The 24,433-nt window shown below is 37.8% G+C and overlaps 1 protein-coding gene across 1 annotated transcript in view; it reads left to right on the top strand.

Annotated features, from left to right (window-relative positions):
• The window catches only part of LOC150075985 (prolow-density lipoprotein receptor-related protein 1-like), a 1,358,636-nt gene that overhangs the window by 961,452 nt on the left and 372,751 nt on the right, over window positions 1-24,433 (top strand). The window contains 1 exon segment of the mRNA XM_090387555.1: window positions 19,032-19,151. Within this exon segment, the coding sequence (XP_090243681.1) occupies window positions 19,032-19,151 (120 nt within the window).

The raw sequence follows: 24,433 nt of genomic DNA, 5'->3' as shown, positions 1-24,433 counted from the left end.
AAAACATAAAAGAATGAGGCTGAAAAAATAAAACTAAACTTTTCTAGCAATCAGTGTGAACAATACAACTTGCCGCTCACAGTAGCAGAACTAAAACAAACTCTGCTACAGACGAGACACAGCGCAGTCGGCCCTGATAAAATACATTATGCAATGATACAACAATTAGGTGAACAGTCCCAATTAGCCCTGTTAGATCTGTACAACAAAATATACCTTGAAAATTCTTTCCCAAACAAATGGCACCACGCAATAATACTAGCTCTCCCAAAACAGGGAAAAGATCTATCAGATCCACAGTACTATCGTCCCATAGTTTTGACTAGCTGCTTAGGCAAGATCTTAGAGAAAATGGTCAACAATAGACTAATATGGTATCTAGAAAATAATGATCTTCTCGACTCAGAACAGTATGGCTTTAGAAAAAATCGCTGTACCTTGGATGTACTTATACAACTGGAAATGGCGCCTTCGTGGCTAGGTGGGCAGGAGCAACAGTGCGTTGCACACGCTTCTTGATTAGACCGGTGTTTGAGCCCGTGCCCACGAAATACGGAGGATGCAAAAAGGTCAGGGAATGACCACCGCATATCCCTGGAGCAATATGACCTTAGTTTCTAATGCTGATAAAAAACCAAAACCAAATACAACTGGAAAATCAAGTAAGAAATTCTTTTCTCAGGAAACAACACCAAATCATGGTTAATTTTGATATCCAGAAGGCATATGATACCACGTGGCAATATGGTATACTTAAAAGGTTACATCAACTTGGCCTTAGAGGACATCTACCCCTCTACATATATAATTTCCTTAAGAATCGGACCTTCCAAGTTCGAATGAACAATACACTTTCCAATATATTTTATCAAGAAGAAGGGGTCCCTCGAGGATCTGTACACAATAATAGAACAAATCCCAAATAATATCTTTACAACTGTTTATGCTGATGATTTCAGCATTTCTTATCAAGTGCAGCATATGAGGATAATAGAACCGCAATTGCGAATAGCCATAAACAGAGTCATAAAATGGATATAGAATGAAATCCATAAAATGGATATAGAAAGAAATGGATATAGAATATCGGTACAAAAGACTGCATGTATACATTTCTGCAGAAAAAGGAATCTCCATCCTGACCCAGAACTCAGGCTGAAAGAACAGATCATCCCAGTTAAAAATAGTGTCTGTTTCTTAGGATTAGTTTTTGACAAAAAATTGACTTTCCTAGAGCATATCAGTCGCATAAGAGTCCACTGTTTGAAGAAAATGAACATCTTGAAGGTCCTATCTGCTATATCCTGGGGAGCAGGCAAGACAATCCTATTACGTTTATATCGTCTTCTCATTTGGTCTAAGCTAGACTATGGTGCCCCAGTCTATGACTCGGCTAGACCTAGTGCCCTGAGATGGCTCGACCCAGTACATCACTGCGCATTCCGTTTAGCCCTTGGAGCTTTCTGCACCTCACCCATGCAGAGCCTGTATGCCGAAGCTCAAGAACCTCCTCTGCAAATCAGAAGACAAAATCAATTACTCTCTTATGCAGATAAAATAAAATCCTTACCAGACCACCCCTTACAGAAAACTCTTTTTGCTTCTGAATGAGAACAACATTATCAGCAACAACAAAGAATCAATAAACCTGCGAGTGTGAGATTAAAAAACCTTCTCAGTAGAGAGCTTAACCTAGATAACATAATTCCGCTGACGAAGCAGTCTACTCCACCATGGATAATCAGACAGCCTTTATGCGACTTCTCCTTCCACATTTGGAGCAAACAAACCCTTTCTCATATAAACCATCAACAGCTGCATGCTGCTTATAAGGCATACAATTTTCAGATCATTGCTTTCTATATACAGATGGATCCAAAACTGATTCTCATGTGGGAGCGGCAGTTTACTTTTCTGACATCACATTGGCCCAAAAACAACCAAAAGACTGTAGCATTTATACTGCAGAACTGCAAGCCATTATGTTAGCACTAAACGAAATTGACCAATCAAGTTTTCAAAACAGCATAATTTTTACTGACTCCCGTAGTTCCATAATGGCAATACAAAATATCAATTCTAACAAACATCCACTACAACAGCAAATTCAATACAGAATATCAAAACTCCTTGAACAACATCGTAACATTAGATTTCGCAGGATCCCAAGTCATGTTGGAATACATGGTAACTAGCAAGCAGACAGAGCTGCCAAAGAAGCCAACAACAATATTTCTGCATCAGAATATATCCCTTTTTCAGACTACAAACACATTATTGATCACAGTGGGATACCCCGGAGCAATATGGCCTTAGTTGCTAATGCTCCTAAATAACAAACATAAACATCACAGTGGGATACATCACTGACAGCAGCAATGGCAAGTACTTATCACTAACAAATTGCATCAGATTAAAAGATTACTCCAACCATGGAAATCCAGCATTCAGAAAAATAGACATGATGAAGTGATACTTGCTAGGTTAAGGATAGGACACACGCATTTCAGTCACTCTTATCTTTTGCGAGGAGAGGATTCACCCCCCATGCCCTATCTGTCACACACAACAAACAGTAGAATATGTACTGATTACTTGTCCAGCTTTTGCAGATGAGCACAGAAACTCCTTCAAAGAGCTAAACAAACATCACTCCCTCACTCTCAAAACCATACTGGAAGATAGAAAAAATATAGCGGATGTTTTCAGTTCCTCAAGAAAATAAATTACTATAATCAAATATAAAACCAAATATTATCTCTAAAGCAAGCTATAGTCATTCTCTGTTACTCTTGGAAATTATTAGCAGCAATATACGAATTAGAACAAAACCGTTATATAAAATCTTACAGGTGCATTTTAGCCGCAATAGCTCTTGCGCCAAGAATTCTTAAATCAAATCAAATCATGACTTTTCCCTGCTTCTTGGGAGTACTTCCAGCATTACTAGTGGCATTTCGTATGGGTCCTAAGGTGTTATTCAAGGTTTACGGTATTGCACTAAACACGAAAAATATGCGAGAACCGTGAAAGATCACTTTTTACTGCGATATGCAATTTACTGGAGAGACTAACTGCTTACGCAGAGATGATTAGCATCATACGGCATTTTAAGCGGATACTCGCCATACTTGTGCTCACCACAATAGCAACAGGAGGTGGCTACGAAATTATTACAGTAGTACAGTGTGTACTACAGTTAATTTTATGCAGTTATGATTTAATACTGCATCTTTACATTTGTTTACATTTCTCTTGAGTGCAAATGCTGCCATGTACGGTCTGTAAGTGTTTGTGTGCGTAAGTTTTGATAAATTTTAACTTTTTATAATAGACTAGCAGTGGGCTACTCATTTTTAAACAATACAATTATTAGGTTATTAATTCATCTCAGGCTATTTACTTGTGTGTGTATATATATATAACCATATAAATTAGAATAAAGATTAAAAGTTTAAATCTCTGTTTGGTGATATTTCACATAATTTGGACCTGGTGCCCGTCAGAGGGGGCACCGTTAAATTTTTATTTAATTGGCTTTTAAATTACAAAGAATTATTATTCGTATATTTAGATTTTCTAAATTAATTTAGAGTTTCTGCTGCAATATTTTTACTCTTGTTACCCGTCTCTTCCTTTCTTATTTGATTTGAATTTAGTTATAATTTCGCCTTTTCGCTCTTGTCTTGCCGTACTGCTGGCAATGCTTTATTTTATTTTATTTTTTTATTTTTATTTTAATCTTTATTCTAATTTATATGGTTATATTTCAAGCATCAGGTAGAGGAATATGCTTTTTGCTGCCTCTGATGTATGCTGTACCCCCCCCCCCTTTTTATTTTTATTATGAAATATTTCATTTTTAAACTATTTCAACATTATTTAAATATATGTATAATTATATATATATCTTTGTATATATATATATAGGCTATGCTGCTCATCTGTGAGTTTTTTCAAATTGCGCAAATCTCCAAAAAATTTTCCAATATATTTATTGAAAAAAATCTGCGTATAAGTGGACCCGCACAGTTCAAACCCATTGTTCAAGGGTCAACTGTATATTATATATTTATTATGTAATATATAACAAATGTATGCAAATTGTGGCTATTAAATAATGAGACTGTTATAATAAAATAAATATCGTGGATTATTTTGTACATCACAAGTTATTCCCTTCAAAATAATTGACTTGGGCTTGCACACACTTTTCATACATTTCTTCCAACCACACAGAAACATTTCTGGAAGTCATCTTCTGTAAGCCCTTTTAACACCTAAATTGTCATTATTGTCAGTGTTCCTAGCAGAATTATAAAGTTCTTCTTCTTCCCAGTTTTCACCGTAATTTTCACATGGGATATATATCTTCTTCAAAATCTCTATCAATATTTACTGCTGTCTAACAATTTATTTTTATACTTCTATAAAACCAGTTCTAACATCAACTTCCATGTCTGTATCACAATTAATTCCACATTTATTGAAACACTTTTATATAGTATTTTCACTAACACTATTCCAGGCCAATTTTATATATTCGATGTCTGCTAGTGAAATATTTTTAACTAATTCTTCAACATTTCATGTTTATATTGCTTATATTTATGCTACCATGTTTATATTGCTTCTGATGTAGTTAAAATACATCAGCAGTAGAACAATTTAAATGATTGAATAATACCTTGGTCCTGTGTTTGAGAAACACTTGGTGTATTAGCAGGTAGAAATAATAAATTCACATTACTTAAATTCAAATTTTTGGGATGTCATGGAGCATTATCTAATAATTGTAAGATCTTCTTATATTCTTTTTTAATTTTTTTGTCCAAATTATGAAGCCATTCAGAAAAAATACCACATTAGCCATTGGTAGAGGTACATGATGCAAGAAAGCAAGCTTATGCAGCATCAGCCAAAAAAAAAAAAAAAAAAACACACTCCCATTTCACCCGTCCATTCGTTCCAAGTACCTGTCCAGTTCAGCCTTAAATTTATTTAGGCTATCAACTTCCGCAACAAAGGATGGAAGTCTGTTCCACCAACCAACCACCCGCTGTCAAAAGGCAAACTTCCGTACATCTATCCTACATTTGTCTTTCCTGAATTTGAATTTATGCTCTCTCAAATTATTATTCTGAGCAAAAGGAAGAATTCCATCAGCATTGAGCAGGCTCAAATCATTCAAGGCTTTATACACCTCTATCAGATCACCTCGCAGGTGCCTAGCCTCCAGACACTGTAATTTGCAAAACTTAAGCCTTTCTTCGTAAGAGCAACCCTTTGTTCCATTCACTAATCTTGTTGCCCTTCTCTGTACTCGTTCCAACAGCTCTACATCCTTCTTAAAATGAGACATCCAGACCTGTATACAGTACTCAAGGTCTAGCCTGATCATTGCCTTTTATAAGGGGATAATCACCTCCTTATCCCTGCTAGAAAAATTGCTGTATATCATTGACAAGACACTATGAGCTACTCTTGCAGACTGTCTGCACTGCTCAGAAAACTTCATATCTGCCTGCACAATTACCCCAAGGTCCTTTTCGTTCTCTACCACTGTCAGTGCAGTACCACAGAGTTGATACGTCACTCTGGGGTTGCTGCTTCCCATATGTAGTACTTTACATTTGTCAATGTTAAACTTCATTTGCCACCTCTCAGCCCATCTGCTCAACTTTTCTAGATCCTGTTGCAGCAGCATACTGTCATTAGTGTCCTTAACAACCCTGCCAACCTTCGTATCGTCTGCAAACTTGGACATTAAGCTTTGTATAGCATCATCAATATCATTTATAAATACAGAAAACAACAATGGACCAAATACTGAACCCAGAAAGACTCCACTAATAACATTAGTCCACGATGAGTAGTGTCCATTGATTACCACTCTCTGTCTTCTCCCACTCAACCATCCCTTTATCCATAGCAGCAATTTGCCTCCAATGCCACACTGCTCCAATTTGTGCAGCAGTCTTCCATGTTGATGTCTTCCAAATGATATTGATGATGGTATATCGGGCTTAATGTCCAAGTTTGCAGACGATACAAAGGTTGGCAGTGTTGTCAAGGACACTACTGACACTATGCTGCTGCAACAGGATCTGGAAAGGTTGAGCAGATGGGCTGAGAGGTGGCAAATGAAGTTTAACATTGATAAATGTAAAGTACTACACATGGGAAACAGCAACCCCAGAGCAATGTATCAACTCTGTGGTACTACACTGACAGTGGTAGAGAATGAAAGGGACTTGGGGGTGGTTGTGCAGGCAGATATGAAGTTCTCTGAGCAGTGCAGAAGGGCTGCAAGAGTAGCTCATGGAGTATTGTCAATGATATACAGGAATTTTTCCAGCAGGGATAAGGAGGTGATTATTCCATTGTATAAGGCGATGGTCAGGCCACACCTAGAGTACTGTATACAGGTCTGGAGGCCTCATTTCAAGAAGGATGTAGAGCTGCTGGAACGAGTACAGAGAAGGGCAACAAGATTAGTGAATGGAACAAAGGGGTGCTCTTACGAAGAAAGGCTTAAGTTTTGCAAATTACAGTGTCTGGAGACTAGGCACCAGCGAGGTGATCTGATAGAGGTGTATAAAGCCTTGAATGGTTTAAGCATGCTCAATGCTGATGGGATTCTTCCTCTAGCTCAGAAAAATCACCTGAGAGGGCATAAATTCAAATTGAGGAAAGACAGATGTAGGATAGACGTGCGGAAATTTGCCTTTAGCCAGCGGGTGGTTGGTTGGTGGAACAGACTTCCATCCCTTGTGGTGGAGGTTGATAGCCTAAATAAGTTTAAGGCTCAGCTGGACAGGTATTTTGAACGAACAGAGGGGTGAAGTGGAAGTGGGTTTTTTTTTTTTTGGCTGATGCTGCATTAGCTTGCTTTCTTGCATCAAATGCCTCTACTAATGCTAATGTGCAACAGTATCAAAAGCCTTTCTAAGATCCAAATATATGATATCAAAGTTATTCCCTGCATCCAGTTCCTTTGTGACTATGATGTTGTCACAAAGCAACTGGATGCAGTTCCTTTGTGACCACATCATAGTATCAAATCAAATTGGTCAGGCAAGACTTTCCCTTAACAAAACCATGCTGTGTCCGAGCTATAACTGAAGTCTTGTCTAGATGATCCTGCAGTGCTTCTTTAACCAGTGCTTCCATTAATTTTCTAGGAACAGAAGTTAAAGTAACAGGTCTATAATTACTTGTGTTGCCCTTTGATACTCCTTTGTGAATTGGGGTTACATTTGCACATCTCCAGTCCATGGGTACCTCCCCTGAGTTATATTAAAGGTAATTATATTACCTTTAATATAATTGGATAGATCCCATCCACCCCGGGTGCCTTTTTTATATTTATCTTCAACAATCTCTCCTCCACTTTCCTCTCAGTTATTACAAAATCATCCAGCTCACTGCCAATGTTTACTTTACCTACATCATTCTCCTTCCTGAATAACTCCTCATGCGTGAATGTAGATGCAAAATACTCCTTTAGTTTGTTTGCCACCTGAACAGGATCATCAACAATTGAACCTTCAATATCCAGTGGACCAATCTGATTCATCTCTTTCCTTCTAGAGTTTACATAGGTGAAGAACTCTTTGCTGTTTTTCTTTGCATCCTTTGCCAAGGATTTCTCATAATCTGCCTTTGCCTGCCTAATCTCCTTTGTGACTTGGTTACAGACCAGCTTATATCTATCATAGGCTACCATGTCACCCATTAATTTATATGTATCCAATGCATTTTTCTTCTCTGCCACATGTCTCATTAGTTCATCTGACATCCATTTAGGCTTAAACCTTGAACAATATTTCTTAGTTGGTATGCAAAGCCTAGTAGCTTCCAAGATAAATTCTTTGAATGCTTCCAATTTTGAATTTGCTGTTGGTAACATCATCAGTTGGTCCTACCGTATAGAATTTAAATACTGTCTCAGACCACCGTAGTCACCTTTACAAAAGCAAAAACCCTTCCCTTTACCCCTGATAGTAGTTACCTCTTTGAGTAAATCCCATTTCAGCACGCTGTGATCACTGCCACCTAGTGGTTCTTTTATCTGCAGATTCTTAATGCATGAAGTATCACTACTGATAATCAAATCAAGAGTATTATTCCCTCTAGGTGCCTCCCGAACATGCTGATGTAGCAAACAATCATCCAATAAATCCACAAAAGCCTTGCTAGTGTGTGAGTGACCAACCCACAAATTCCAGTCAATATCTGGGAAATTAAAATCCCCCATTATAAGTCTCTCTGATTTACTGGCCCACTCTATTTTCCTGTACAGTTCCTTATTATATTCATCAGAGTCATTAGGCCTATAACACTCCTACTCTCAATTTTGATCTACCAATGCTTATGTCACACTAAACTGAATCGACACTGCACTGTCCAGCGATGTCGACTGGCTTCACTTCCTTGGATTTTATGTGTTTCTTTAATAATAGTGTAACCCCTCCTCCCTTCCTATCCTGTCTATCCTTCCTGTACACATTGTACTCCCCAAATTCCAGTTCTGCATTCCTTATATCTGTGTGACACCGTCTCTGATATCCCAACGATATCTGTCTTTGATGTTCTGAGCAATACCTCAAATTCATCAAATTTATTTACCAAACTCCTAGCAATGGTGTACTTCAAGTGTACATGCACCTGTTCCTATTCTTAGCTACCCTTATCATCTACTTATCACCTATGCTTTTTTATTGGCATACCAATCAACATTCATGGATACAATATTCATGTTTTTAAAACATCTTGCTCTCAGTGCAGTATTAATTATCCGTATTTTTGTCTTGAAGAATTTACACACACAGTAAAATTGCCACTCTTGATTTTTCTTTTTTAAAAGTGAAAGAATTAGAACTTTTAAACACTAACGATTTAATTGGTATAGCTTGATAAAAGAAGCCAGTTTCATCTACATTAAAGACTACAATCTGAACCCAATGGCATCTTTGTCTTTGGGTTCGTGTTGTGATAAAGTTGACAAATGCGAAATCCATTGTTCCACTTCATTTTCGTTTGCAGATGTATAAAAGTGTGTGTGTATGTACATGCAGTGGGCAAAATAATGGAAACACTCTGTGATAAGAGTTATAGGTATTGTACTAATATGGTGTTGGGCCAACCTTTGCTTTTAAACAGGTTGTATTTTATGTGGAATAGATTCAAATAAATCTTGAACTTTGTTAATAAGAGTATTGGACCATTCTTCAGAGAGGCACATTTCAAGCTCCATGAGTGATGAAGGTGGAGGATATCTGCTTTTCACTCTCCTCTCCAAATATTCCCATAGTTGCTTAATAACGCAACTGTGGAAATAATTGCGTTATTAAATTCCGTCTGGTGATTGTGCAGGAAATACTTTTTTCTCATGGCCTGCACAGTTTCATGTTCCTCAAACCAAGATCGAACAGATCTTGCTGTGTGTGTATTCCACCATTATCATCACCTGACATAATTTGTGGGAAACAATGTTAGCATCATGGGATGGACCTGGTCACTCAAAATATCGGTGGCAATAATTCGCCTGTTGGATGATAATTCCAAGATATTGCCAAGGCCTAAAAATACCAAGATATTGCTGCCCAAGCTGTTATTCCTCCTCCATCTTTGACAGTTGCACAAGACAACAGAATGATACACTTCCTTTGGCATTCGGCAAATATAAACTCTCGCTGACATTGGAAAAAGTATGAATGATGATTCATCTAAAAATATGTAAAATCATCAAATGACCAGTTTTTATGCTCCTTATCTCATTACATCCTCTCCTAGCATTATCATAAGTAATGAGTGGCTTGGAACTAGTGATTCTGTCATAAATTTCAGCATTTATGAAGTTCTCGCCAAACCGTTTTGCTATAAACTGGATTGCTGAGATTCACATTAAGGTCTGCAATTATTTTAGAGGCAGTAGTTTTATGTTTATGGGCTACAATTCTTTTCAGCATTTGGTGGTCTGTTTCAGTCAGCTTCCATTTTCTGCCACAATTCACCTGATTATATTTTGTTTTTCCATACTTGGTGAATGTAGACATCACTTTTGATACAGTTGCTCTGGCAACATTAACTAGATCAGCAGATTTATTCACAGACACCCCTGCTAAATGTGCACCAACAATTTGACCTCTTTGGAATTCAAAGAGATTATAATCTTTTTGCTACAGTGCTACCTGCAAGAAACAATAACAAAAAAAACAAAAAAAAAACATCACTGCATGTTCATAAATATGTCCCAGCCATTACAAAAACTATTACTTTCATATCAGGTGTTTCCATTATTTTGTCCACCCCTATATACATTATATATATTATATAATAATAATAATTGTTAATATATATATGAGAACTGTTATTCGGTAATAGCTAACTATTGAACAGCAAGTCATATATGGCCATTATTTCAATTGCGCAGTGTATAAAGCAATATTTCGCATTATCATTTTAAGTTTGCTTCATTCGTTTCAAGGTCATAACATTGTGGTATGATTTCATTGCATGATAATATGAGAAAAGATGCCCCTGGTATAAATAATTTGACAATTATAATATTTCACTAAGCAGAGCTGTCAACCAGCTAAATTGTTGACATTAGTCTCATTTTAAGAGAACTTCAAAATATGTGACAGTTCCATCTGTTTAATACTGATAATTTGGGAGCATTGTTTTGAGATATATGCAGTCATAAAATAATAAATATAAATGCAACAAGGCATAATAATATGAGCTTAAAATTATACTATTAGATATAGGTGTACATACACCGTAGATATCTCTTAAACTCTAGAGGGAAAGGGATAAATCAGATTGGTCCACTGGATATTGATGTTTCAACTGTTGATGATCCTGTTCAGGTGGCTAACAAACTAAAGGAATATTTTGCATCTACATTCACACATGAGGAGTTATTCAGGGAGGGGAATGCCAGAGGTGAATTGAACTCTGGCAGTGAACTGGATGATTTTGTAATAACTGAGAGGAAAGTGGAGGAGAAATTGTTGAAGATAAATATAAAAAAGGCACCCGGGGTGGATGGGAGATCTGTCCAGTTATATTAAAGGAAGCAGCAAAGGAAGTAAGCAAACCCTTAGCCATAATTATGAGAGCTTCCTTGGGCTTAGGGGAGGTACCCATGGATGGAGATGTGCAAATATGACCCCAATTCACAGAGGATCAAAGGGCGACACAAGTAATTATAGACCTGTTAGTTTAACTTCTGTTCCAGGGAAATTAATGGAGGCACTGGTTAAAGAAGCACTGCAGGATCGTCTAGACAAGACTTCAGTTATAGCTCAGACACAGCATGGTTTTGTTCAGGTCTCTGACCAATTTGATTGGATATTATGATGTGGTTGCAAAGGAAGTGGATGAAGGGAATAACTCTGATATCGTATATTTGGATCTTAGAAATGCTTTTGATACTGTTGCACATGGAAGACTACTGCACAAATTGGAGCATGTGGCATTGGAGGCAAATTGCTGCTATGGTTAAAGGGATTGTTGAGTGGGAGAAGACAGAGAGTGGTAATTAATGGACACTGCTCATCGTGGACTAATGTTATTAGTGGAGTCTCTCTAGGTTCAGTATTGGGTCCATTGTTGTTTTCTGTATTTATAAATGATATTGATGATGCTATATAAAGCTTAATGTCCAAGTTTGCAGACGATACGAAGGTTGGCAGGGTTGTTAAGGATACTAATGACAGTATGCTGCTCAACAGGATCTAGAAAAGTTGAGCAGATGGGCTGAGAGGTGGCAAATGAAGTTTAACATTGACAAATGTAAAGTACTACATATGGGAAGCAGTAACCCCCAGAGTAACATATCGACTCTGTGGTACTACAGTGACAGTGGTAGAGAATGAAAAGGACCTGGGGGTAATTGTGCAGGCAGATATGAAGTTTTCTGAGCAGTGCAGATGGTCTGCAAGAGTAGTTCATGGTGTCTTGTCAATGATATACGGGAATTTTTCTAGCAGGGATGAGGAGGTGATTATCCCCTTGTATAAGGTCAGGCCACACCTTGAGTACTACACACACTTCTGGAGGCCTCATTTAAGAAGGATGTAGAGCTGTTGGAACAAGTACAGAGAAGGGCAACAAGATTAGTGAATGGAACAAAGGGTTGCTCTTATGAAGAAAGGCTTAAGTTTTGCAAATTACAGTGTCTTGAGACTAGGCACCTGCAAGGTGAACTGATTGAGTTGTATAAAGCCTTGAATGGTTTGAGCATGTTCAATGCTGATGGGATTCTTCCTCCCAGCTCAGAATAATCACCTGAGAGGGCATAAATTCAAATTGAGGTAAGGCAGTTGTAGGATAGATCTGCGGAAGTTTGCCTTTAGCGGGTAGTTGATTGGTGGAACAGACTTCCATCTTTTGTTGTGGAAGTTGATACCCTAAATAAATGTAAGGCTGAGCTGGACAGGTATTTGGAACGAATGGAGGGGTGAATCAGGAGCTTTTTTTTTTTTTTTTTTAGCTGATGCTTCATAAGCTTGCTTTCTTGCATCGTATGCCTCTACTAATGCTAATTAATATCTGACTGTTCCATCTGTTTAATACTGATAATTTGGGAGCATTGTCTTGAGATATATCTAGTAATAAAATAATAAATATAAATGCAACAAGGCATAATAATATAAGAGCTTAAAATTATAGATATAGGTGTACATACACCATAGATATATCTTAAAGGAAAACTACAATTGTAGTGTGAAGGCATCATTTTAATTGCACCTCATATTGTGATCATCCTTCACCACTCAGACAGTACCGTTTGATTGTATTATAGTATTATTATTATTGTATTATTACGTACACCTTCTGGAACCTCTCATATTGTGGGATTAACTTTATAACTGGGTTGTCATGATTGCAATACCAGGGTACCTGCCCACTCACCCACCAATGAAAGGCCAACAAGCCTTGAAACAGTGCCATCTGGCTGGTGATGCCCACCAAAAATAAGTAACAATAGTCTTCTCTATTAGTGAAGCGTTACTCATTCGAGGTAATGCAATACATGGTAACTCATTATGATGGATGATCACAATCCTGTGAAGCCTTTACATTACAATTGTAGTTTTTGTTTACGAGCTGTCTGTGGTTCAACACCTATATTTAATAGTATAATGGCAGTTAGAAAATATAAAATTTTCCCTTAACTTTAAAAATTTGAATTGCTGTTTAAAATTTGCTTAATGATTGCATTTAGGCATTTGCGCACTTCATAACAACATAACGGTAGATTACCGTCTGTGTTCACACTATGGTAAGTTCATTTTTAATAAGTGACAATGGCTCTTGATTTTGTTATTCAACATTTAATTATAATTAACCCTTTCACAAGTGCAAGCATATTTCTATATTCACACACAATTTTCTACGTGGGCTCTGAAATAAAAATGTATGCGTATACATTTTGAAGGTTGCTTTGAGCATTATCAACAAATTATCTCTCTCTCTTTCTCTCTCACTCTCTCTCTCTCTCTCTCTCTCTCTCTCTCTCTCTCTCTCTCTCTCTCTCTCTCAGCATAATTCCGAAATTTTTTTTTTGGCTGTGCACCATATGGCTAATAATAATACTATAGCATACAATTTGGGTGTGAATTTTCAAGAAACAGTCTTCAATATTATAAGTAAAGATAACAATATCAAATCACCTGTTTCTGTTTTGGATAAAAAATACTTGCCATAAAGCTTTAAGTAAAAGTATAATATATAAATGATTTGGAATTATAAACCATGCCTAATACATAAACCCCCCCTTCACTTTAATTTTGACGTACATTAATTTTCTAAATGCATTAATTAATTCCAAATTATTTATAAATTCAAATAGTTTTATCTAAACCTTTATGGCATGTATTTTATATCTAAAACAGAAACAGGTGGTTTTATATTGTCATCATTACTTACAATCTTAATGATTGGTTCTAGAAAAGTGACACCAAGGTTGTATGCTATATGGCAGTATCTTTTTCCTTAGTATTATATTATTTTGTATTTTTTTTGTCTATTACTTGTTATATAAACTAATTTTACTCCACTTCTATTAATTTTCTTTATTGACTTGGAGGGAGCTTTTGACCCCATTCAATGGAGCAGCATTCTTATGATGTTGCAACTTGCAGGCTACTCCACTAAGATCTTTAGGGTGGTAAAGAACTATTTCACGCACCATACAGTGACTATTAAGTCATTGGTTGATTCCATTGTACGAGAGGTAACCACAGGATGCCCACAAGGATCTGTTTTTGGACAATGTGGAACCTTGTTTTGGAAGACTGGTTGCATAGGGACTTCGAGCATACAGAGATGGTGGCATATGCTGATGTGCTGCTCATTGAAGGAAATGAGCTTCAACTTAATAACTGGTGTAAGTTACATAAACTGACTGTATCAGGAACCAAAACAAGAACAATAGTCTTCAAGGATCATTTTTTGGGTAGGAGACCCCCAGTTATGAGGAATGGGTCGAATCTAAAATCGGCAAAGCAATTAAAATATCTAGGAATTATGTTTGACAGATATTTGACTTTCGATTCACATGTTAGATATCTATCAGAAAAGGGAAAGAAATTTATTGGGATCATTACTTGAATCACTAGGGTTGGCTGGGAAATAAAAGGTAAGTCACTGAACTTGCTATGTGAATGTGTATTTATCTCCATGGTAACGTATGGTGGACAAATTTGGTTTAGTAATAGTAATAGAGGCATGTGATGCAAGAAAGCAAGCATATGAGCTTATGTAGCGTCAGCCAAAAAAAATTCACACAACCATTCTCTCTAAATGTTTGTCCATTTCCTCCTTGAATTTATTTAAGCTATCTATCAACTTCCACAATGACAGATGGAAGTTTGTTCTAGCAATTAACCACTTGGTAGCTAAAGGCAAATTTCCGCACATCTATTCTACAGCTGTCTTTCCTCAATTTGAATTTATGCTTCCTTAGTTTCGTAATCAGAGCAAGTGGAAGAATCCCATCAGAATGCTCAACCCATTCAAGGCCTTATACACCTGAATCAGATCACCTCACAGGTGCCTAGTCTCCAGCTGCTGCAATTTGCAGCCTCTCTTGGTAAGAGAATCCCTTCATTCCCATCACCAATCTTGTTGCCCTTCTCTGTACATGCTCAAGCAAATTTACATCTTTCCTAAAATGAGGCCTCCAGACCTGTACATAGTACTCAAGGCATGGCCTGACCATTAGCAAAATTCCTGTATATCTTTGACAAAACCCCACGATCTGCTCTTGCAGTCTGTCTCCATTGCTCAGAAAACTTCATATCTGACTGCACAATTACTCTCAGGTCTTTTTCATTTTGTACCACCCTAAGTGTAGTATCATACAGTTGGTACATTCCTCTGGAGTTACTCTACCCATAATCAGTACTTTTCATTTGTCAATGTTAAACTTCAGTTGCCACTTCTCAGCCCATGTGCCCAAATTTTCTAGATCCTGTTGCAGTAGCACACTGCCATTACTGTCATTAACAACCCTGCCAACCTTTGTATCATCTGCAAACTTCGACACTAAGCATGATATACCTTCATCATTATCATTGATAAATATACAAAAACAACAGTGAGCCGAACACTGTTGGGCTCACTGTTGTGTTTGTATATTTAACCTTGTGAAACTCCACTAATAACATTAGTCTATGAAGGGCAGTGCCCATTAATTACCACCCTCTGTCTTCTCCCTCTCAACCACCCTTTTATCCATTGTAGCATCTTACCCTTAATACCATTCTGCTCCAATTTGTACAGTAGTCTTCCATGCACAACAGTGTCAAAATCTTTCCTAAAATCCAATATAATGTATAAAAATTATTTTTTGCATCCAGTTCCTTTGTAACCACATCATAGTATCCAATCAAATTTATCAGACAAGACTTTCCTTTAACAAACACATGCTGTCTGAATTATTGCTGCAGTCTTGTCTATATGATCCTGCAATGCATCTTTAGCATTAGCATTAGTAGAGGCATTTGATGCAAGAAAGCAAGCTTATGCAGCATCAGCCAAAAAAAAAAAAAAAAAAAAAAACCCACTTCCACTTCACCCCTCTGTTCGTTCCAAATACCTGTCCAGCTGAGCCTTAAACTTATTTAGGCTATCAACCTCCACCACAAGGGATGGAAGTCTGTTCCACCAACAAACCACCCGCTGGCTAAAGGCAAATTTCCTCACGTCTATCCTACATCTGTCTTTCCTCAATTTGAATTTATGCCCTCTCAGGCGATTTTTCTGAGCTAGAGGAAGAATCCCATCAGCATTGAGCATGCTTAAACCATTCAAGGCTTTATACACCTCTATCAGATCACCTCGCTGGTGCCTAGTCTCCAGACACTGTAATTTGCAAAACTTAAGCCTTTCTTCGTAAGAGCACCCCTTTGTTCCATTCACTAATCTTGTTGCCCTTCTCTGTACTCGTTCCAGCAGCTCTACATCCTGCTTGAAATGAGGCCTCCAGACCTGTATACAGTACTCTAGGTGTGGCCTGACCATTGCCTTATACAATGGAATAATCACCTCCTTATCCCTGCTGGAAAAATTCCTGTATATCATTGACAATACTCCATGAGCTACTCTTGCAGCCCGTCTGCACTGCTCAGAGAACTTCATATCTGCCTGCACAACCACCCCCAAGTCTTCTCTACCACTGTCAGTGTAGTACCACAGAGTTGATACGTTGCTCTGGGGTTGCTGTTTCTCATGTGTAGTATTTTACATTTGTCAATGTTAAACTTCATTTGCCACCTCTCAGCCCATCTGCTCAACCTTTCCAGATCCTGTTGCAGCAGCATAGTGTGAGTAGTGTCCTTGACAACCCTGCCAACCTTTGTATCATCTGCAAACTTGGACATTAAGCTTGATATACCATCATCAATATCATTTATAAATACAGAAAACAATAATGGACCCAACACTGAGCCCTGAGGGACTCCACTAATAACATTAGTCCACGATGAGCAGTGCCCATTGATCACCACTCCCCCTCCATTGATTACTGTCCATTGATTACCACTCCCCCTCAACCACCCCTTTATCCATAGCAGCAATTTGCCTCCAATGTCACACTGCTCCAATTTGTGTAGCAGTCTTCCATGTGCAACAGTATCAAAAGTCTTTCTAAGATCCAAGTATATAATATCAAAGTTATTCCCTGCATCCAGTTCTTTTGTGACTGCATCATAATATCCAATCAAGTTGGTCAGGCAAGACTTCATCTTAACAAAACCATGCTGTGTCTGAGCTATAACTGAAGTCTTGTCTAAATGATCCTGCAGTGCTTCTTTAACCAGTGCCTCCATTAATTTTCCTGGAACAGAAGTTAAGCTCACAGGTCTATAATTACTTGTGTCAGCCTTTGATCCTCCTTTGTGAATTGGGGTCACATTTGCACATTTCCAGTCTATGGGTACCTCCCCTGAGTCCAAGGAAGCTCTCATAATTATGGCTAAGGGTTTGCTTACTTCCTTTGCTGCCTCCTTTAATATAACTGGATAGATCCCATCCACCCCGGGTGCCTTTCTTGTGTTTATCTTCAACAGTTTCTCCTCCACTTTACTCCCAGTTATTTCAAGATTCTGTAGATACTGTAGCTTACTGCTGGAGTTGAATACACCTCTGGCATTCCCCTTGCTGAATAACTCCTCATGTGTGAATGTCGATGCAAAATATTCATTTAGTTTGTTAGCTACCTGAGCAGGATCATCAACAGTGACTGTGACCAGTGACTGCATTATTTTACCCGGTACAGAAGTTAAATTGAGAATTGGACATATGTTTATATGAGCTTCTTTACTCAGAATAATCAATACTATAATCTCCCAAAATATTTACTCTTCCTCCTGAATCACGCTGTATTTGCATATATATTGTCTTGAAACTGTACTAGGATGTAGTAGTCATAGTAATAGAGGCATGTGATGCAAGAAAGCAAGCATATGAGCTTATGTAGCATCAGCAAAAAAAAAAAAAAAAAAACAATTTCACACAACCTTTCCCTCTAAAAGTTTGTCCAGTTCCTCCTTCAATTTATTTAAGCTATCAAGTTCCACAATGATAGATGGAAGTTTGTTCCAGCAATTAACCACCTTCTGGTTAATGGAAAATTTCCGCACATCTATTCTACAGCTGTCTTTCCTCAAATTGATGTGCCCCCTCGTGTTCGTAATCTGAGCAAGTGGAAGAATTCCATCAGAATTCAGCATGCTGAACCCATTAAAGGCCTTATACACCTCAATCAAATCACCTCATAAGTGTCTAGTCTCCAGCCACTGCAATTTGCAGAACTTAAGCCTTTCTTGATAAGAGGACCCCCCCACCCCTTCGTTCCCCTCACCAATCTTGTTGCCCTTCTGTGTACACGCTCAAGCAACTCTACAGCCTACCTAAAAGAGGCCTCCAGACCTGTATGCAGTACTCAAGGCGTGGCCTGACCATAGCCTCATACAAAGGGATAATCACCTCCTTTTCCCTGCTAGCAAAATTCCTGTATATCATTGGCAATACCCCATGACATGCTCTGGCATCCTGTCTGTATTTCTCAGAAAACTTCATATCACCTTGCCTACGTAACTCTTAAATGATCCTTGATCTTGTCTGATAGACAATAGATTTAAGGCATTCCCACAAGAAGAAATCAATATCACACTTTCCAGTGTGATATTGATGCTTGGTATTGATAAATGAACAGTAGTCCCCATCTTACTGAACCAAGTTTGATCATTGAATTGCATGTTTCAAAATGTCCATTAGCTATCCTTCAGAATCTGTTCTCAATAATTCTTAGTTGCTAGACTTCTTTCTAGTAAATAATTGATTTCAATTCTGTCTATAATATTTCATATATATATATATTTCTATATCAGGGGGAAACCCCCCGGAGCCACATTATAATTAGCACTATCTTATGTTATGACTTTTATTTATCACTGAAATACACAAAGTGTGTGTGTGTATTAATTTCTTGTTGTTTATTATTCTCTTAGCTCCAAAGACCTGTCTAAGTAACCAGTTTCACTGTCATACTTCAAGATGCATTCCACAAGTATGGGTTTGTGATGGTGATCATGACTGTCCTGATGGAACTGACGAACCTGAGTCTTGCTGTAAATATATTGAATTTTTTATTTTACATTTACTGAACAGTTAAATATTCATTACAGTCATAATTGATAACTTGCTTCAAGACCAAATAATATAAGAACAAGTTTTATATACATTTCAGTTTAATTTTGTGACAACTGAGATTTTTTTTTTTTTTTTTTTGTTTTAGTGTGACAGCTGAAGCAATAATCATGATATTAGTGGATTTAAGAATAATGACAAATAAATTATTATTTTCTTCTCTGCAAACTAATGTTTTCCAATAGCACAACTTCAGATATGCAGTGCACATTAATTACGGTGATCATGGATAATGTTATCATGTTTGCTTATCTGTGAAAAGATCTAAACCTCCCAAACACTTCCTGGTTCATTTCACAAACATATGGGGTCTCAGTTCTAATGTCAACGATGTCTGTTTCCACTTACAGTCTGCCACACCTCATGTGCTCTTTCTGACAGAATCTCAGTTATCGGTCGGTTCAACCACTGCTCATCTCATTTGCCCAAATTATTCGCTGTATGATTCCTTTCGCCTCAAAGGTGGTTCTTATGCATATGTCCATTCCAATATTCCCTGTACGAAACTTGGTAATTTGGAATCTCCTCTTTTCGATCTTCTCTAGCTTAAAATCTCTCTACTTCATTCTGTCAAATTCATCTGTTGTCTCTACCGTTCTCCCAACTCCACTAATCACTTGGAGCTCTTTGACTTCCTCTCTTTGCAACTTGACTTTCTCCAGTCCAAGTTTTCTAACAGCGATATAATTTTCCTTGGTGATTTTATTGTTCACAACTCCAGCTGGCTTCCTTTTTCTAGTCACACTGACCCAGCTGATCGAGATGCTGAGGCTTTTGCAATTACTAATGACCTTGCACCGATTGTTCATTTACCTACAAGAATACCGGACAATCCTAATCATACAGCCAATACGCTTGATCTTTTTCTCACAAACAATCCTTCTAAGTACACAGTTGAAGTGAGTGGTCCTTTAGGCACCTCAGATCACAACTTGGTGATTTCTCTTCTCCAGTGGAGCCTTTATCTCATGGCTATTCCCAACCTCGTATTGTTTGGCATTACAAGAATGCAAAATGGGATGACGTGCGAGATTTCTTTTCCTTTGTCGGATTACTGTTTCAAAACTTCTGATGTCAACATTTTCTCAGATCGAGCCCGTGAAATTATTCTTGTAGGAATGGAATCCTTTATTCCACATTCCAAGTTAAAATCTCATCCTTTATCAAAACCTTGGTTTTTCCAATAAATGTGCTAAGGCTGTTTGGGAGAAGAATGTTGTACAGGAAACCCTTGATTAGTACGGTTTTGACCAATGTGGTTTTAATTAGTGCGCAAAATTCTTTTCATCCTATCCCCTTAATATATGCTTTATCAAATTTGATTAGTGTGCTGTTTTTTCTTGCGGTGCTTGGCAACTCACAATGGCGCCTGAAGCGGCAAATACGGGACACACACTCACCAGGGTCTTCCAACTTAAATGCATGGGAATCGACTCCGAAACGCTCGACAGCCAGCCCCCCATACCACTCTGAAATTGAAATTTGCTCTGGTAACTCATATTCTTGTATAATTTTAGCGTTAACGCTAAATGTACAATTAATGTAGTTTAAGCACTACATGATGTATATTTGATTCTCTATTATTTTCGCTCTGATTTTTCACAATTTGTTCCATTTTGGCGATTCCTGTGTAGCGTTTAGCGAGGATTTGGTGCTAATTTCATCTTGTGTGAAAGTGCTCCGTAAAGTTCTCACTACTCACTAGTCGCTGGGCAGTTCCTCAGCAGTCCTTGACGAGTGTAGAAGTGTGGCAGGCTTATCGCTCATCGTAACAAAACAATTTTTTTTTTAATTACTTTTCATAGCTATGGACAGGAAAAAGGGTAATAAACGAAAAGTCATCACTTTGGATACTAAACTTGACATCGTTAAGAGATTTGATAATGGCGAAAGCAAAGCAAACATAGGTAGGGCACTAGGCTTTGGTGAGTCAACCGCACGCGGCAATTTGAACAAAGCAGGTGAGTACTGGGAAAAGGGCAAAATGGCATCTACATCTTTAAATATGCAATGCACTAGGAATAGAAGTCCATCAATGATTGAAATGGAACATTTGCTTTTTATTTGGTTAGAAGATTGTAATCAGAAACACAATCCTATTGATGGAAATAACATCAAGATTAAAGCTTTGAGCCATTTTTCTTCATTAAAAGAAAACAAATATCAAGGGGATACTTCAACATTCTCGGCTAGTAAAGGCTGGCTAGAAAATTTCAAAGCTCGATCTGGCATAAAAAATATTAAATTAACGGGTGAAGCAGCCAGTGCCAATAAAGATGCAGTAGCCAAATATCTCATTGAACTGAAGAAAATGGGTATGATTATCGTCAGATTTTCAATGTCGATGAAACTGGCCTTTTATAGAAAAAAATGCCAACGAGAACATTTTTGGCAAGAAAAGAAGCAACCGCACCAGGTCATAAAGCATCCGAAGATAGATTAACACTTCTACTTGTAGGTAACACTGAAGGAGATTGCAAATCGAAACCGATGCTAATTTATTGTATAATGAACCCAAGAGCATTAAAAGGCTGTAACAAGTAATCCCTTCCAGTAATTTGGAAATCAAATAAAAGGGCTTGGATGACAAAGCAGTTGGTTGAAGAATGGTTCACTATGCATTTTTGTCTCCTGCAGTCGAAAAATACTGCAAGGCAAATAATTTAGATTTCAAAGTTATTTTAATTTTAGATAATGCCCCTGGGCATGCTACCTTACTCACTGATTTAAATAACAATGTGAAGGTTATATTTCTACCACCAAATACTTCTTTACTCCAGCCAATGGACCAAGGAGTTATTTCTACATTCAAAGCATATTATTTGAGACGAACTTTTGCTCAGGCAATTCAAGCTACAACTGGATATGACGCAATCACTCTCGATGAATTTTGGAAAAAAAAACAATATTAAAGAAGCAGTTGAGAACATACACAAATCGTGGGAAGAAATGACGAACAGCTGCATGAGAGCAGTCTGGCAGAATCTTTTGCCTGAATGCGCAAATGATTTTTGCGGTTTAATTAATCCTGTCAACAAAGTTATTGATGAAATTACTACAATTGGAAAAGACCTCAGCTTTGAGGAAGTAGATTCGGAAAACAATAGAGAATTATTGGAATCGCATTCAAAAGACTTAAGTAACGACGATCTTCTTGAAATTGAGCATCAACATGCATACGAGGAAGAAGACAAAAATGAAGCAGATGAAAAGCAAATTGCCCCCAAACAAATTTCATTCAAAAAACTTGAACTATTTAATACACTTGGAAAAGCAAAAGAACTCATACTAGAGATTGATCCAGATGCAGAGAGAAGCATTAACGTTCGTCGAGGGTTAGATAAGCAAATTGATTGTTATCACAAAATCCTGGAGGAAAGGAAGAAAACCTGTGCTCCTGAACTTACTCCTGTTCTTTGCCGCCTTTTTTCACTTTCTTATTCCAAAGGAGTTTTTCCTTCTGCTTGGAAATTTGCTCATATCCAGCCAGTTCCTAAAAAGGGTGACAAACCCCTCCCATCCAATTATCATCCCATTGCAATTACTTCTACTCTTCCTAAAGTAATGGAGAAATCAATTAACCGCCAACTCTTAAACTACCTAGAAACCTTCCATTTGATCAACAATCGCCACTATGGATTCCGTCAGTGTCGATCCACTGGTGATATTCTGGCTTATGTTACTTATTAATGGACAAATTCAATGGAAAAGTTTGGCGAAACACAAGCAGTTGCTCTTGACATCTCAAAGGCTTTCGATCGTATTTGGCATAAAGGTCTCCTAAACAAGCTTCCATCTTATGGTTTGCCAACTGTTTTTTGCATTTGGTTATCCAGTTTTCTCTCTGACTGCTGACTGAAAGTGAGTAGATGGCTCTCTGTCTTCTAACTTCTCCACTAATGCTGGTAGCCCCCAGGGTTCAGTTCTTTCCCCCTATATTAATGACCTTCTTCCATTAACCGGAAATCCTATCCACAATTTTGCTGATGATAGCACATTGCTTTCCAGTTTGAGAAACCTCGCCCTGTTCAATCAGCTTCAACTTGTCGAATATCTGCTACCAGTTCCTTAAATGCTTATCTCCTTAAATGCTTAGCATGGGATACATACAAATTAATGGGTGACATGGAAGCCTATGATAGATATAAGTTGGTCTGTAACCAAGTCACAAAGGAGATTAGGCAGGCAAAGGCAGACTACGAAAAATCCTTGGCAAAGGATGCAAAGAAAAACAGAAAAGAGTTCTTTACATACTTGAACTCAAGAAGGAAAGGGATGAATCAGATTGGTCCACTGGATGTTGATGGTTCAACAGTTGAGGATCCTGCTCAGGTGGCTAACAATCTAAACGAGTATTTTGCATCTACATTCACGCATGAGGAGTTATTCAGGAAGGAGAATGATGTAGGTAAAGTAAACATTGGCAGTGAGCTGGATGATTTTGTAATAACTGAGAGGAAAGTGGAGGAGAGATTGTTGAGGATAAACATAAAAAAGGCACCTGGGGTGGATGGGATCTATCCAGTTATATTAAAGGAGGCAGCAAAGGAAGTATGCAAACCCCTAGCCATAATTATGAGAGCTTCTTTGGACTCAGGGGAGGTACCCATAGACTGGAGATGTGCAAATGTAACCCCAATTCACAAAGGAGGATCAAAGGCTGACACAAGTAATTATAGACCTGTTAGTTTAACTTCTGTTCCAGGTAAATTAATGGAGGCACTGGTTAAAGAAGCACTGCAGGATCATCTAGACAAGAATTCAGTTATAGCTCAGACGCAGCATGGTTTTGTTAAGGGCAGGTCTTGCCTGACCAATTTGATTGGATACTATGATGTAGTCACAAAAGAACTGGATGCAGGGAATAACTTTGATATTATATATTTGGATCTTAGAAAGGCTTTTGATACTGTTGCACATGGAAGACTGCTGCACAAATTGGAGCAGTGTGGCATTGGAGGCAAATTGCTGCTATGGATAAGGGGATGGTTGAGTGGCAGAAGACAGAGAGTGGTAATCAATGGACACTGCTCAACGTGGACTAATGTTATTAGTGGAGTTCCTCAAGGTTCAGTGTTGGGTCCATTGTTGTTTTCGGTGTTTATGAATGATATTGATGATGGGATATCAAGTTTAATGTCTAAGTTTGCAGATGATACAAAGGTTGGCAGGGTCGTTAAGGACACTACTGACGCTATGCTGC

This window comes from Mastigoproctus giganteus, chromosome 13 (genome assembly GCF_048544385.1).
Source record: "Mastigoproctus giganteus isolate SK-2022 chromosome 13, ASM4854438v1, whole genome shotgun sequence".
In the NCBI taxonomy this organism is placed as follows: domain Eukaryota; kingdom Metazoa; phylum Arthropoda; class Arachnida; order Uropygi; family Thelyphonidae; genus Mastigoproctus; species Mastigoproctus giganteus.
This window is presented reverse-complemented; position numbering and strand designations above follow the sequence as displayed.